The sequence below is a fragment of the Amborella trichopoda genome, chromosome 6 (genome assembly GCF_054954075.1).
Source record: "Amborella trichopoda isolate Santa Cruz 75 chromosome 6, AtrichopodaSantaCruz75HAP2 v2.0, whole genome shotgun sequence".
Lineage (NCBI taxonomy): Eukaryota > Viridiplantae > Streptophyta > Magnoliopsida > Amborellales > Amborellaceae > Amborella > Amborella trichopoda.
This window is the reverse complement of record NC_142341.1, coordinates 5,532,682-5,549,042: the sequence shown is the minus strand read 5'-3', so window position 1 is coordinate 5,549,042 and position 16,361 is coordinate 5,532,682. Positions and strand designations below refer to the sequence as shown.

General features: G+C 35.2%; 1 protein-coding gene across 1 annotated transcript; it reads left to right on the top strand.

Annotated features, from left to right (window-relative positions):
• Positions 1 to 248: 248 nt before the first annotated feature.
• On the top strand, positions 249 to 13,230 carry LOC18434383 (GDSL esterase/lipase At5g45910). Its single transcript, XM_006844454.4, has 5 exons — positions 249 to 516; positions 747 to 968; positions 4,885 to 5,033; positions 12,240 to 12,516; positions 12,889 to 13,230. The coding sequence occupies exons 1-5, from the start codon at positions 264 to 266 to the stop codon at positions 13,122 to 13,124; spliced, it is 1,137 nt and encodes a 378-aa protein (XP_006844517.1). The 5' UTR covers positions 249 to 263; the 3' UTR covers positions 13,125 to 13,230.
• The last annotated feature ends 3,131 nt before the right edge of the window (positions 13,231 to 16,361 follow it).

The window sequence follows — 16,361 nt, the reverse complement described above, 5'->3', positions numbered from 1 at the left end:
AGCATCAAAACAACCTCTTATAGTGAAAGTTTTAAGGTAAGCTCAAATTTAATTGTGTAGAGCCTCGGCTCAACATAAATTTTTTCTTTTTTTTTTAATGGAGGGCAAAATATTAGATATTTTGAAGTGAGAATAACCATTTATACATTCTACAGTGACATACTCGAGTGAACAAGGTAAAAAGAGAGTAAATACGTAGCTCCACCCTAGTTGTGGCCATAAATGTAAGAGAAAGGCTGAGTCAAAAAGGAGAACTCCTTTCCATGGCTTCGCCATTGTTGATCCTCTCTCTCCTCCTCTTCGCTCTCAACACTGCACAGGAGACGAAGGCATGGCCCGAGCTCGAGTGTCACACAGCGTTGTTCAGCTTCGGAGACTCACTCACTGATACAGGAAACCTCAAATATTTGGAACACGACCAATTCTTCGACATATGGAGCCTCCCTTACGGAGAGACATTCTTTCACAGGCCCACTGGCCGCTGCTCTGATGGCCGATTGATAGTCGATTTCCTCGGTATTTTCCCTCTCCTCCCCTGTTTTCCATCTTCATTTCCCCCAATTAAGAACCCACACAGGAGAAACACAATCTATGTTCTAGAGAGAGAAAATGGAGTGAATTTCTGTTTATTTCTGCCTTCTAGAGAGAGAGAGTATATGCACATATGTTTGTGAGAGAGAGAGAGAGATGATGTACATTAGGAAATTGATTTTTGATTGTTTTGGCTTGGGTGAATATGTGTGAAGCCCAAGGGTTGGGGCTTCCTATGCTGCAACCTTATCTCTCTGGTTTTCATGGAGCTGTGGAGTTCAGAAAGGGGGCAAATTTTGCAGTGGGAGGAGCCACGGCCCTGAGTCCCTCGTTGTTGAGAGAGAAAGGTGTAGAGAAATTGTCCACCAACATCTCCCTTGAGAATCAGCTCCAGTGGTTCTATCAATTGTTACCTTCCATATGCCATCCAAATAATGGTGAGGACTCCATCTTCTGTTCTTATCCAAATTCTTTCCTGCTGTTCCTGGCCCCGGCTGGATCCACCCGGCTGAGAACTCACACCTCCGGTAATGGGCATTTTTCTATAGGACAACCCGATGGTTTAAAAAAATTAATGGGGCGCTCAGGATTGAGCATTTCAAAAACCGATTTGGATCGGTTGATAGGTTGAATCGGTTGGACTTAAAAAAATCCAATAAAAAAGGCTTCCTACATTAGTAATTTTTATTTTTTTTATCAATTTACGAATATTGAAATGTTTTTTTTTGTATGAATTTACGATAAATTTCTCTTCCCCCCCATTTTAAATTTTATATTACATAGATAAAAGAATAAAAAATATTACGGAAAAGTATACGTTTCCATATTTTCTAACATCCAACCTCTAAACCCTCTTGAACATGTATTAATGACCTCGACAACTGATGAAATAACTCTCTTCTCCCCAAACTCAGTCTCTCTCACTCTTCGTTCCTTATTGCTGGGTTTGAGTGCTCTCTCTCATCAACAAATTAAAAATTTTACCTTATACCCACTCATTTACAGCTCCAATCTTTCATTATTTTTTTCGACAGACCATAAATCTCTCTTCCCAAAGCAAACTAATTTCCTTCATTTATTTCTATCAATCAAAGTTGATCGCATCTCAAAGCAAACTGATTTCCTCCATTAATTTTTATCAATCAAAGTTGATCGCATTATGAGAGTCCAATTTCATCTCAAGAGAAATGATCTTGAACAAGTCTTCAATTTCAGAACTTCGAAGAGATGGCTGGAGAGACAAAGAAGGGAAGAGATGTACCGAAGAGAGACGAAAATGGATAGAGGGGAGATGAGATAGAGAGAGAGTGAAGGAATCTCACCTACAAATTAAGGTTTCATTTGTTTTTCTTAAACAAGGGCAGAGCAGGCGGAGCCTCCTCTGGTTCAAGGGAAAGCTTAGTGTTTCTTCTTTTTCTTTCTCTAGCTTTTCTAACATTTTTTGGGTTTTGTCAAGTTTTTGCTTCACTTTCTTTTTTTAGGTTTCTTTACCAAATCTGATAATCAAAATTTTCGACAGTTTCTGTCTCTATAATTGTTATGTTCCCCATTCCTTGACTTATTTCCCCAAGCTTTTATTTAAACTTTTATTTTTCTCTTTCTAGCTCTCTTCTTCAATAGTCTGCCTTTTACTGGGTTTTTCAAACTTATTTCTCTTCGACGTTTGAGATTTGTGGGATTAGGAATGGCAAGTGACAAGAGAATTCAGGAATTAATGGGAGCAAAAGTGATCTTTAAACTTCTCTCTCCTTCCTCAAGAGAGGCGCTACAATTGTTTGATTCCTCTTCCTCGTCCTCATGATTATCAGGGTTTAAGAGAGAGAGAGAAGTTTAGAGATAGAGAGGTGCGAGAGAGACGGAGTTTAGATAGAGAGGGAGAGATTGAGTTTAGAGAGAGAGCATAGGTTAAGAGGTTAGGTTTTGAGGGAAGATAGTCATTTCATAAGTTGTTGAGGTCAATAATACATGGTCAAATGAATTAATGACATCGTAAGATAGAAAAGATGAAGATCTTTTCTTTACAAATAATATTTTCAATTTTTAGGTCTAATGAGATATAAAAGTTAAAAATGGGAGATATTTTCCTTAAAATTTACATCACAAAAAATAAAAAATCATAGAATTATCATGAATAAAGTATATAATCATACATGGACTACAATAAAGAATGGATTAAATCAATAAAAAAATGGTCACTAAAATCTCGAATTGGCGGAAACCTTAATCCACTTAAAAAAACCTAAATTCTTACGACCTAACTAACTATAATTCAAAATTATTACAACCTAACTAACTATAATATTATATACTGAAATTGAAATTGTTGGTTTACATAATATAATTATTTTGTTATACAAATAGTGTAAAATCTAATTTAAAATGTATTATTGACAACTGTAAAAAAAAAAAATACATTACATGATTTATAATGTAAATAAATTAATAAATAAAATAAAATAGTTGGTTATCAATTTAAAAATTATTAAAATACGTACGAATTTTTGAAATAACTATTTAATTTTTCAAAAATTTTATTTTTTAGGTTTCTAGAATAAATTTAGTGGAAGAGATTGTTAGTAAAGAGAGAGATTTCAAATGGCCTCATTGTATGAACCCTATCTTTAAATTAATATCTCTAAATATATGTCTTTTACATATTATAAAAATAAAAAATATAACTAGACCATTTATTCTTAAGTTGTATTAAAAAATACTTGTTGTATTGAGAAATACTTGTTATTTTTCTTAACAAGAAAAACTTGTTGAATTAGCGACAACCTAATTCAATATTTGATTAAAACAACTGGATGCTGTATTATTTATATAACATTTTTATCTTCATTTTCTTTATAAAAAACAAAATTGAGCTAGATTTGGGCACTTCAAAGTAACTCGCCTTGGCCAAAGCCCGGAGTACTTTGGCCTAGTCGATTTTATGGGTACTATTCTTGTTAAATTATTCTGTGTAAGAGACACGACAAAAAAGACAGGCTCCTATCCTCTCTAACCCAAATTCCTCCTCTTCCCGGCCAAATTTTTGTATCTCTAGATTTGATCGTAGCTCATCTCTATCATGGTTTTAAAACTCGGAGGAGTTATTGCTGGGGCAGGGTTACGTGCAAACCTAGTTTTATAAAAAAAATGAGAGAAAAAGTTTATATAAGCTGCGACTTTAAAATGTAGAATTACATATGCACCTAAAAATCCATCTTAGTAGGTTGTTTTAATGTTGAAAAACCATCTAATTGATTATCTCAACATTAAGATGTATGGATATAAAAAAAAAAAAAAAGAATTTGAGTCCCAAAAATAGTACACTTGCAACACTTTATCTAGACCGTCTATTTTGAAGATTTTCATATGTTTATAGATCGACTTGATTTTAACCTTTTTTGGACTTTAAAATTTTATAATTAGATATAAAAATAGATTTTCAAGTAATCTTAAAATTTTTTTATCGCAAAATTAAATTTAGAGGTGCGCTATAATTGGATTGTTTAAGGTTGCATCCTTATAGAAACCATACCCAAAAAAAAAAAAATTATATTTTTTGTTGAACTATAGTACAAATATTTCTTTTTTTGGAAAAAATTTATATAAGATTGCAACTTTAAAATGTAGAATTGAAGATGCACCTCAAAAATTCATTGGGAAAGTTGTTTTAATATTGAAAAACCCTCTAATTGATCATTTTGACATCGAGATGTATATATATATATATATATATATATATATAAAGATTTTGAGTCCCAAAAATAGTGCATTTTGCAACACATTATCTAGATGGTCCATTTTCAAGATTTTCATATATTTATAGATCTAATTGATTTTAACCATTTTTTAGAGTTTAAAATTTTACAATTAGATATGAAAATAGATTTTCAGATATTCCTAAGAATTTCTTACACCAAATTACATGTGATAAAATTTAGAGGTGCACCTTAATCGGATTGTTTAAGGTTGTAACCTTTTACAATCCGCACCCTTCTTTTCTTGAACGCTTAGTGCAAATATAAATTATAGTTCAAATTATGGTTTAGTTTGCTTCTTAAGTTTTTTAATATATATATATATATATATATAGATATATATATATATATTTATTTTAATTTGTAGTCCTTTTTCCGACTGCAACGCTACTCATACGACTCGAGTGATTTACTTAGGCTTAGGCACTAGTTGAACCTTTATAACCCAAATTCCTCTTTTTCCAAGTCAAATTCCTCTCTATTTCTTAATAAATTTTCCTCTCTCTATCCCTTCTTTTCGTAATTGAAATATCTTTTTTTTCTTTTTCTTGGAGGGATTACTCAGTGAAATTTATTGGCATTGTTTTATTGGTTGTGTGGGCAGATTGCAAAGAGTACATGAAGAGGTCAATATTCTTGGTAGGAGAGATTGGGGGCAACGATTATTACTTCGCCTTCAATCATGGGATGAAGATCGACGAGGTTCAGGCGTTTGTGCCCGACGTTGTTACTTCAATAATGAAAACAGTCGAGGTATGCACTCAAACCAATGTTCAAGGATCCCCGGTGAATCGGCCATTCGGTAAATTAGTCCTTACCGGTGAATTGCCGATCCAGCAATTTGGTGAAAGATCGACTAATAGAAAACTAAAAAAATTTAAAATACAAACAGACACTGAAAAATAAAAGAATAGGAACCACATGGTTCTTCTAGCGGGAACCTCCCGGTTCTGAATACTGTCAGGGAACCAGGATAGTACTTGTCGATTTTCAAGTCATATCAAGCAATTTCAATCCGGTCAGCGATTTTTTAAGCACTTAAACAAATATAGCTCAAAAATATCAATATAAAATGCATGTATTGTTTCGCCAAATTTACCATGGAGTAGACATTCATGAAAAATTGAGAAAGCAGAGGCCATTTGTGTTTGGTTTTAAACACGTAAACAATAGCCTCTTAGATGTAAATTTGGACGCTAATGGTGTTTCATTAATGGGCTTGAGGCCCTCGAAGTTTGTCGCGGATGTTTAGAAACCAAATTTTATATTTGATAGCTACTAATGATTGTGACCTATTTCATATTTGATGGCCACAGTCTAATTACTGAGATTGAGCTCAAGCTTAGGGCTCGGCCCTGGCCGAAAATGAGTTATTCGGGGTGAATCCAATTGGATTCACTTGAGTAGTGTACTTGTATAAAAAGTTGAATAAAAAAACCCAAAAATTTCAAACAGTCAAAAGAAATGGGAAATACATTTTGGTGGGGAGAGAGTTGAGATGAGAATGAGAGTAGGCATTTGGGAAGAGGGGAGAGACTATTTCGGCTAGATAGAGATAAAAAAAATAGAGAGAAGAAGGAAATAAGGGGATATATTTTGAGCCCAGTTTTTGCCCACCATTTTAGAGAGAGATGAAATAAGAAGGGATCTCCCCGCCTTTTCTTTCTTTATAGTTCTCGGAAGGGTATTGTATATACTTGACCAAAATACTGTAGAACTCGATTGGGTCAATCTAAGTTTCTACAATACTCAAGCTAGTATGTACATTACATGATCACTTCTCTTAGTATTGTACCCTTTCCGATGGACTTGAGTAGGTACATGGAAATTTACGTTAGCTACTAGCTAGCCCGAACAACGTGGTTCACACATATTATAGGTTATACTTTAGTGAGGTTTTTAACTGTAGGACTAATGGTGATTATGATTCATTTATTGTCTGACTGCTAATAGTGATTGTGATTTTCTTATATTATAATTTCAAATATAAAAAAATTTGATTGTGTAGATGTTTTAATAGGTATACATGGATTCCTGCTTTACCTACCCTCCAATAATGATTGGACGGTGGACTTCACCGTGCGCACGGTATCTGGTCACGGGTTTCTCAGAAATGTTACACCTCAAATAATGATTGGAGGGTAATCACCGTGCGCATGGCATCTCTTGAAGTCCTAATATTTTTTCCCAACCAAAATGATCAAGGTCAAGATAATTGATTTAAATATTTTTGACACCAGAATTGTAACTATCACACTCTACATATCGTCGACATCTCAATGATTATCTAATTTCTAAAAACATTTAATTATTTTAAAAAGTGGTACTTAAGTGTCCTTTAGTTCATTCCCTTATTCCCGGTGGGCTCAGCTCTTTGCATATTGAAGATTTGATTTGGATTTCAAATTCAAAGTTAGAAGACCCATCCAAAATGGGACCATTTCAAATTCAAAAGTAGAACACCCCTTCAATCATGAGTTTGAGAGTTATTTGTATCTATCTTTTATCTTGTATATCTATAAGTGGACGTTTTGTCTATGACTTTCACATTTTAACATGATATTAGAGCTAGGTTAATGAAAGAGTCGGGCTCATACCATTTCCACGGCCTTTTTCTCCTTTTAACACAGTTTCTCTCTCTAGAAAAATAAAAATAAAATCAGTTTCCACAACAATTCCAAGTCTCCGTTTGCAAAAGCTTTTGAGTCTCCTTTTGCAAAAGCCTTTAAGCTTCCAAGTCTCACGACCATGTTGCAGCAGTTTGCAAAAGCTATATCGAGTCTTTAAAACTCAATTTCTAGCACTTTGAAGTTTGCAAAGCCTTTTGCCAGCAGCCCACATATTTGCTTGTGCTAACAACCCATCTTGCAAACACCCCACGTCTTCCAAATTTGTGCTTCCAAACTGTGTACGGTTTGAAGCATATCAGCTAAAGCTTTTTCATTGCAAGCAAATCTCCGCCAACAAACGGCTGTACCAGTTTGTGTGCATCTCAACAACAACAAACGTAGGTTCGAACTTCTCTCATGGCTTCAGTAATAATCAACAAGACAACGACTCCACTTCTACAAAGAACAATGGGTTGACACTTGACAGGATTGGGGGAAGCTTTGCCATCGATTACTCATTACCATACTACCTGCATCTTTTGGATAATCCAGGTATGGTCTTAGTCTCTCAACGGTGATAACTATCTCACTTGGAAGCATGGCACTTGCAGCCAAGAATAAGCTATGTTTCGTTGATGTACTCCACCTTCCATCTCAAGAAAATGGTCCAAGAATCTATGAATTGAAAAGGTCTATAGTCACATTTTGGCAAGAGCAATTATCAGTCTATACTTACTACACATCATTAAAGACGTTGTAAGACGAGTTGGTTTTTTATACAAAGATGTGATCTTGTTCATGTCTTTGCAATCTCATCTACAATCTGAATGCGTATATTAGTTTCTCAAGGGGTTATATGAGACTTTTGAAACTCTAAAGACTCATGTTATGATCATGGAACCCATGTCAAATACCAATAATGTTTATTCTTTGGTATAACAAGAAGAAAGGCAAAAAGACCTTTGAGTTAATAGTGCTTCTGCAAGAGAAGCTGCTGCTCTAGTGGCTTCGCGTTTTTGTCCACCTCAAAACCCAAGAACATTTGGTCGCGGAAATCAAAAATCTACTTGTGCTCACTATGGTGGAATAGGCCATGACCACAGTAAATGTTTTGAATTGCATGGAAATCCATCATGTCCTCCAAAATCTTGAATGACCATTGCTTTACGTGTTGGAACCTCCAAAGCAGATGTTGTTACAACACATTCTGCTGATTTTGCTCCTTCTTTTTCAAGTGTGGGGCTATAACTCTACTTTCACATCTCACCACTAGTCAATATGAACAACTTTTGACACTCTTGAATCCTCTGCAGCAAACTTTGCAGGTATACAGCACTTTAACTCTTTAGTCCACTCTCCACTTACCTATTGGGTCATTGATTCAAGTGCTTCCAGCCACTGTACACCCAACTTATCCTTGCATTCTCATGCTATTGAAAATTCAAATGCTAAACCTGTATGTCTTCCAAATGGTACTAGCATGCCTACTACTTGTACTGGAAAGTCCATTCTTTCATCCACTATTACGTCAGATGGTGTTTTTTGTGTTCTATCTTTCAATTTAATCTTCTTTCCATTAGTAAGTTAACTGATTCTTTGAACTATGCTACCATTTTTTTCCAACATTTTGTGTATTTCAAGACTTGAAAACGAAGAAGTAGATTGGATTGGGTGAGATGAGAGATGGGTTGTATCATTATGTTCAGCCACCAAGAAATGAACAAGTTGCTCTTCTGGCACATCGTAGTTCAAATTCTGAACATTGGCGTCGAAGACTCCGACATCCATTCCAACATAGTTTGGCTAGTTGACCTTCATCTCACACTTCCAAACAATCTTCTTCAGGGTTTGTTGCCCTAGGTAAACCCTACCCTATTGCCCCCTACCTTTTCGATATTGTTTATTATGGTCATCATCAAGCTTTTTTTACTACTATCTCTTCTCATAATGAACCTTCTAGTTTTAAACAGGCCATCCAGCATCCTCATTGAAGAGATGCCATGGCCGCAGAAGTTTAGGTTCTTGAAGAGAACAACACCTGGACCCTACAGCCCTTATCACCTGGAAAGCACCCCATAGGCTGCAAATGGGTTTATAATATTAAGTTCCGTGCTGATGAATCTATAGAAAGATACAAGGCACATTTGGTTGTCAAAGGGTATACCCAAACCACAGGACTTCATTATCACTAGACTTTTGCACCCGTTGCCAAGCTAGTTACCGTGCGATATTTACTTGCCATTGCTTCTACAAGGAATTAGCCTTTATACCAATTGGATGTCAACAACGCCTTCTTGTATGGAGACTTACATGAGGAAGTCTACATGACTCCTCCATCGGGTTATACCTGAAAGTAGGAGAAACTCGTTTGTCAACTTCGCAATTCTTTATATGGCCTCAAACAAGCCTCTCATCAATGGTGTGACAAGTTCTCCACTACTCTCAAGGCAGTCGATTTCAAGCAATCCATTGCTGATTATTCTCTGTTTACATACTCCAATGGTCAACACTTTACGACAATACTTGTTTATGTGGATGATATCATTGTTACTGGCAATGATATACGCTCAATTAATCATTTGAAAGCCTACCTAGAAACGAAATTTCACATCAAGGATTTGGATCGGCTCAAATATTTTTTTGGTATCGATGTTGCTTGCTCAACGAAGGGCATCTTCCTTAGCCAACGAAAATATATCTTGGATATTTTGAAATAAATTGGTTTTCTTGGATCCAAATCCGTCTGATTCCCAATGGAGCAAAATCTTCGGTTAAAGGTGGATGATGCAATTGTTTTAGACGACCGACCCTGGTTCTTATAGACATCTTGTGGGAAGACTCGCCTATTTGATGATTAAACGCCCTGATATCACTTACTCAGTGCATGTGCTTAGCCAATTCATGCAGACACCTCGCAAGCCCCATCTTGATGCCACTCAATGAGTTCTACGATATTTGAAAGCCACTCCAAGGCATGGCATTCTACTTCCATCTGCAAGTAACTTAAAGATCACGGCTTACTCTGACTCAGATTGGACAAGTTGTCCCATGACTCGTCATTCTACTACTGGGTATATTACCTTTTTAGGCACAAGTCCAATCTCTTGGTGTATTAAGAAGCAAAACATTGTGGCACACTCTTCAGCGGTGGCTGAGGCCGAGTATCGGTCTATGGCTACCCCTTCTTGCGAATTGACATGGCTAAAGGTTCTCTTTATTGATCTTGGAGTTTCTCACTCTCGGCCTATGTATCTCCATTGTGATAACCAAGCTGCTCTCATATTGTAGCCAATCTTGTCTTCCATGAACGTATCAAACATATAAAATTGGACTGTCATCTTATCCAGGAAAAGATAGAGTCCGGCCTCATCTCTACTTCTTATGTGCCATCGTGATTTCAACTTGCAGATATCTTCACTACGCCCTTTGGATGTGTGCAATTTCACTTGTTGTTGTCCAAGTTGGGCATTATATGTCTTCACGCACTAGCTTGAGGGGAAGTATTGACGATTTGATTTCGATTTCAAATTCAAAGTTAGAAGACCCATTCAAAATGGGATGATTTCAAATTAAAATTAGAAGACCCATTCAAGTTATTGTTATAACCAATGGTTTAAAAAATGGATTGGTGCCCCAGATCGGGCACCCCAAAACCCCATCCGGATTGGTAAATCGGTGTTTCAGATCGGAAATCAGGTAGAATCGGCAATTTTTGGCTCAAAAAATCTTAAAAAAATCACTATAAATATCTAAAAATAATGTTATTTTAATTTGTAAAAGAATTTAGGAGTGGTGCAATATGCATTTTCATTACTTTGTAGAAATAAGTGATTATTGAGACGTTGTTTTTCTATCTGGATGTCTGTATAATTAAAATAAATAAATAAAATATAAGACTTAGTTATCATTGTAATTAGTATAATTATTAATTACAATATTAATTATAAACGTGATTAAAAAAACAAGGGTATGACCATCACAAATAAATAAATCTAATCTATAACAATTAGTTTGGATAGAAATATAAAATTTAGAAATATAAATTTACAATAATATTTTAATAAAATTTAAAAGTAAATAAATAAATTCATACTTGCAATGTGAGGTAACTAGTTACAAACACTTCCATGTTAAAAGATTAAAAAAATTAATTTCCTACATAAATTAGTATCACATCAAAGTATCAACCATCTATTAATTTGTTTTACTTATCCGAAATTATTATAACTTAACTAACTATAATAATATATATGGAAATTGAGGTTGTTAGTTTATAACTTTATATTTTATAATTATTTTAGTGTACAAATAAAAATATAAAATGTCTTATATATCATCTAATTTAAAAAAAATCTTATTTACAATTATAAGAAAAAATAATATATTATAAAATTTATAATAGAAATAAATTAATAAATAATATAAAAGATTTGGTGATTAATAAAATAAAAAAATTATATTTGCAATGTGGGATAATTGATAAAGAAACTTGAAATAATTTTAAAGTGGTATAAGTTAGTATTATTTTTCTCTCTTAAAATATCCTCTAAACTTCTTTTTTTTTAATAACCAATAGACTAGAAATGGTATTATTATTATTATTAATATCCTATAAGCTAGTACTACTTTTTTTAATCCTAATTAAGTAATTAATTCATTATTACTCATATAATGAAATAATCCCATGATATAATAGATTAATAGAGTTTTTATGTTTTTTTGGTAAGTTAATTTAAAGTTTTTGGGTGAAAGATGGGGGTGGTGGGCACCCAATTATTATTTTTAATATTTTTTTTATCATCAAATTTAATTGCCACAATTGGACATACAACTTTCTTATTCATGACAGGCATACACCGTTGCGTGTATACCATCATGTGTACACCATCTTACTGTAATTTATCCCAAGCTAATAATATTTGCCAGTGCCCTTTTTCAACTCATAGATATGTCCCACATCGACGTGATGTGAGAAGAAAGAATGCTATAAAAGAACCCAACGATCTTGTGAAATTAGATGTTGCCTTGGCCACGTGAAGCGTAATGCACGCAGAAGAAAGAATTCTATAAAAGAACCCAATGAAGCGTGCTAGATTTGGGGCGGTGTCACCGATACCTGATTCAGACTGTCCGATTCTAGATCGATGATTTTTGAAACACTTGTCCGATTCTAGATCAATGATTTTTGAAACACTTGTCGGATTCTAGTTTCCATCTATCTTTTTATCTTCTATCTATCTTTTATCTCAAACATTTATAAGTGGTTATCTTGTACATTTATAAGTGGGTTTTGTCCATAATAAAGATATGACTTTGACATTTTAACATAGCACGTGCCTGTTTGTTGCAGGGATTGATCCAAAAAGGTGCCAGGACTTTGGTGGTCCCTGGGGGCATTCCATTTGGGTGTTGGACATGCGTCTTAACTGTCTTTCCTAGTGATAACAGCAGCGACTACGATCCACAAACCGGATGTCTGATCCCTTTCAACGATTTTTTGAGCTTCCATAACTCGAAGCTCGAAGATGGAATCCAAGCAATGAGAAAGAAATTCCCACAAGCGAACATTATCTACGCTGATTACTATAATGCCCTCTTGCGCTTCTTCGAATCACCTGAGCTCTATGGTAATTCATCTCATTTGCTCGACTGTTTAAAGGTTTTTGTTCAGGATAATTGAAACTAGAGATGGATTAGCGTTTTCTAACAGAATAGGGAAAGAACTGCGGTCCATATGACTATGGTAACAGTATGTCAATATGCATTATTGCTCTCCACTCGAGGGTTTGTAAACTTGGATTGGAGTGACATGTTTCTTGGATCCACACTCCCTACATCACAACATAATACTAATGGCATGGTCATGACCCTTGAGACCATACTATTACCATGATCATATGGGCCATGTAGTACTTTGCTAACATAAAATACATGAGAAATACATCGGAAAGCAACTAAGCATCATGTAAATTTTTGCTGAAGGATTGTTTTTCCTTCAGGGTTCCCGAAGGACACAGTTCACATGGCATGTTGTGGAGTTGGAGGACCATATAATTTTGATCCTGCTCGCACGTGTGGCCAACCTGAGGTGCACTCATGTGAAAATCCAAGCATGCGTGTGAATTGGGATGGATTACATCCCACTGAAGCTGCATCTAAGCATGTGGTCAGGGCTTTATTGAGTGGGGAATTTCTACACCCCAATATTCAATTTTCCCACCATCCTTGCCCTTAAAAAATATATATTTAAAGTAAATAACTCATTCGAGGCATTAAGCTCATAATGTTGTCCAACAGGACCACGCTACACTCCCTCTTTTTGAAGGTTTTTAATTTTGTCACGGTTGAGTGATTGAAGTTCTAGGTTCTAAAGTGGCTTCATAGCCTTCAATTAATTACACGGTTCGGAACATCAAGTTCCGAAACGACTATCTTCAAAAAAATAGAAGTAGTCTATTTGGAAGCTTCAACTTCCAATTCAGCACTATTAACGTTCAAAATCCTAAATTAGGACAAAAAAGGATAAGAAATTTATGTAAGGGCAATATTGGGGTTGGAGTCAATTTTAAATTAAGAACACGATTGTTTCAAATTATGGACGGCACCCCCACCCTGAGCATTTTCTATTTTTCGAGTTACGTCCCGGTCTGATAAATTGAGCATTAGACGGGTGGATTTTTTTGGTTAAAAAAATATAAATATATATCCGATGTTTGAATTACCGTACAAACACCGGACTGCCATTTAACTCCTTTTAAGCGAAAAGAGCTGGACATGTCTGTTATTCTTCTCTCTATCTCTCTTTGCCAAGCAAAAGCGCCGGTCGCTCCCATGGAAGAGAGTTTAGAGAGAGAGAGGAGGAGATAAGAGAGAAAAAGCGCAGTCTTCTTTTTTTCTGTCTTAAAAACAAGTTAGAGAGAGAAAATCAGATGAGAAAAATAAAGGAAAGAAACGCTCTTTGCGTTTCGTCTTCTCCTCTAAAATGATATCTTGCGAGCTGGTTTATCTCTATAGAAAGGCAGTTTCTCTCTCTAAAGAGGCACTCCCTATATTTTTTTTTTTTTTTTTTTCAAATTAAGGTCAAGAAAAGTAGGAACCATGAAATGAAATGAAAAGTTGTTTCATATTGAAGGAATGGAAGAGGGTACCTTTTTTTTTACCATTTCTTTCGGTCTCAGATTTCTCTCTCTCTCTCTGTGGAAAAGCAAAGACCGATCTATCGATCGATGTAGAAATTAAGAGGAATATGAACAGTGTTTTCTGAGATCCAAAAGATAACATTGCTTGTTTGTTTATGGCGAAATTACATGGAACCGATACTGGATTTAGACAAGGAAAAAGGGCAGATGCCCAAAACTTACATTGGCCAAGAGCTTGTATCTTCGGCCTATGACTTTCGATGACGAGGAGAAGTAGCAGTGTAGCTGCTTTCTCCACCGCTGCTGCTGCTGCTTTCTCGGATGCCTCGTGGTGGGCGATGGCGAAAAGCCCCTAGAGGATGCTGAGGAAGAAGGACCCCTCAATGAAGCCGCCGCTGCCGCTGCAAGGCATCCGCGGCTTCTCCTCTCTCCCTTTCTTCGCCACTGCCGCTCCTTGTCGCTGTTATTGAGGAGGCAAGGTTTTAGTTCCACTAAAACTAATAATATATAAATAAATAAGGGAAATGGCTTTGTGAGAACCTCCTACTCCCACACTCATGTGGGTAGGATCCCAAATGATCACTTTTAAATTTGATATATATTTTTAAAAAACTCCCACACCCATATGATAACTTTTATAGAAATTTGTGTCAAATTTAATGGTGATCCTTTGGGGTCTTACATACATGAGTGTGGGAGGGTCTCATAAGATCATTACTCATGAATAAAATAAAATCGACAAACAACTTAATCTTTTTTTAAATCATATAAAAGACCTAAGGTTTCATATCAAATCCTATAGACTAAGCTGTTCGGTGACAAACAACCTTTGGTGAATCTCATTCACCTATTTTTCTTTCTCTTCTTCAAGGGTTAACATCTTCTTATAGAGAACCATTTAGTTTGTAACCCACACATTTCTGGCCTATAGGAATTGAGATCTAAGTATAACTTCTTCTTTAATTCCCTTAAGTGCATATAATTAGGACCCTTAAGTGCATCTAATTAGGATTAACAAGTTGTCACCAAAATGTTAACCCTATGTAATGAATTAAATCTGTTATTAATGCACTAATGATTCACTTAATAGGATGTTATCCAAGCATTCCTACAATTTGATAAAAGATATTTAAAAATTAAATAACTTTGTACATTTATAATATAGAAAAAATAATTCTTAGAAAGAATCTAAACATATCACTGAGTTTTCTTTCCATTGACATTGGGTTTTCTCTCCTGTGCAACATATTGTAAAAGCTCGAAAAATGGATCCTAGTATATGGCATTACCTTATGTCAACTACATGGAATTTTACATATACTATATAATATAGTTTTTGTACCATTATTGAAAAATAAATTCTTGAGATAAAAAGGCTTGATAGGCCACATTTCTAACGCAATGACTAAGCAATCTCAATAACAAACTCAAACACTTTTGAATTGTTGATGCTATTAGTCTTGTGAATGGTTTTGGGGTACAGCCGGCCGCAATACGTGCAACACACGGACACCATCCCTCTTTGATTCACTTTCTCTCTATAGATATAAACCAATTAAAAGCACATTTTCAATAAATTTTCATGAGAACAGAGCTATAGAGTGCGAAACAAGAGAGAGAAATATGTGTGTTGGAGGCAGAAACAACATTTGGGGCGTGGAAGAAGTTCCTTGGGGAAGCCGATGTCACCGCAAAGATTGCACTCTTGCTCTCTCAGCTCTTCCTCTTTTTCTCTCTCTAAACTTACAAAACTTTAAGAGCAATCCGGTAATTTGAACACTAGACATTGTCTTTTAGCTTAGACCAAAAAAAACCTATCTGTCTGGTGTTCGGTTTACCAGACAATGGGTAACTTAGGTGAAAAAACACAATCGGAAGGGATGGGTGTGCCCGTAATTTGAAACAAATGTATTCCCTTTTTTAAATTGACCCCCAATATTGGCCATACATCAATTTCTCAAAAGGAAACAACTGCCATTCAAAACTTAGAGTTCCGTAACAAGAGCATATGAGGGGGAAAAAATGAGAGATATTGAAAGAAAGACCTATGTAATCTTATGCCGGGGAAATACAATTTTTTTTTTTTTAATAATAATCACCCCTTATAATTTTGGCAACAAGATCCCTCACAGGTGGTCTTATTACAAACAATAGAAATTCCAAAAAATAAATAACACATCAATAAAATAAATCTCAACTACTTGATGCCATTCATACAACATAATATTGTGTTTGAGGATATAAAATAAAAGAACAAACAATTAAAAGAAAAGATGTCGGATATTATCTCAACCGGACTTTTTACACCTCACATCGAGTCACCACATCCAATG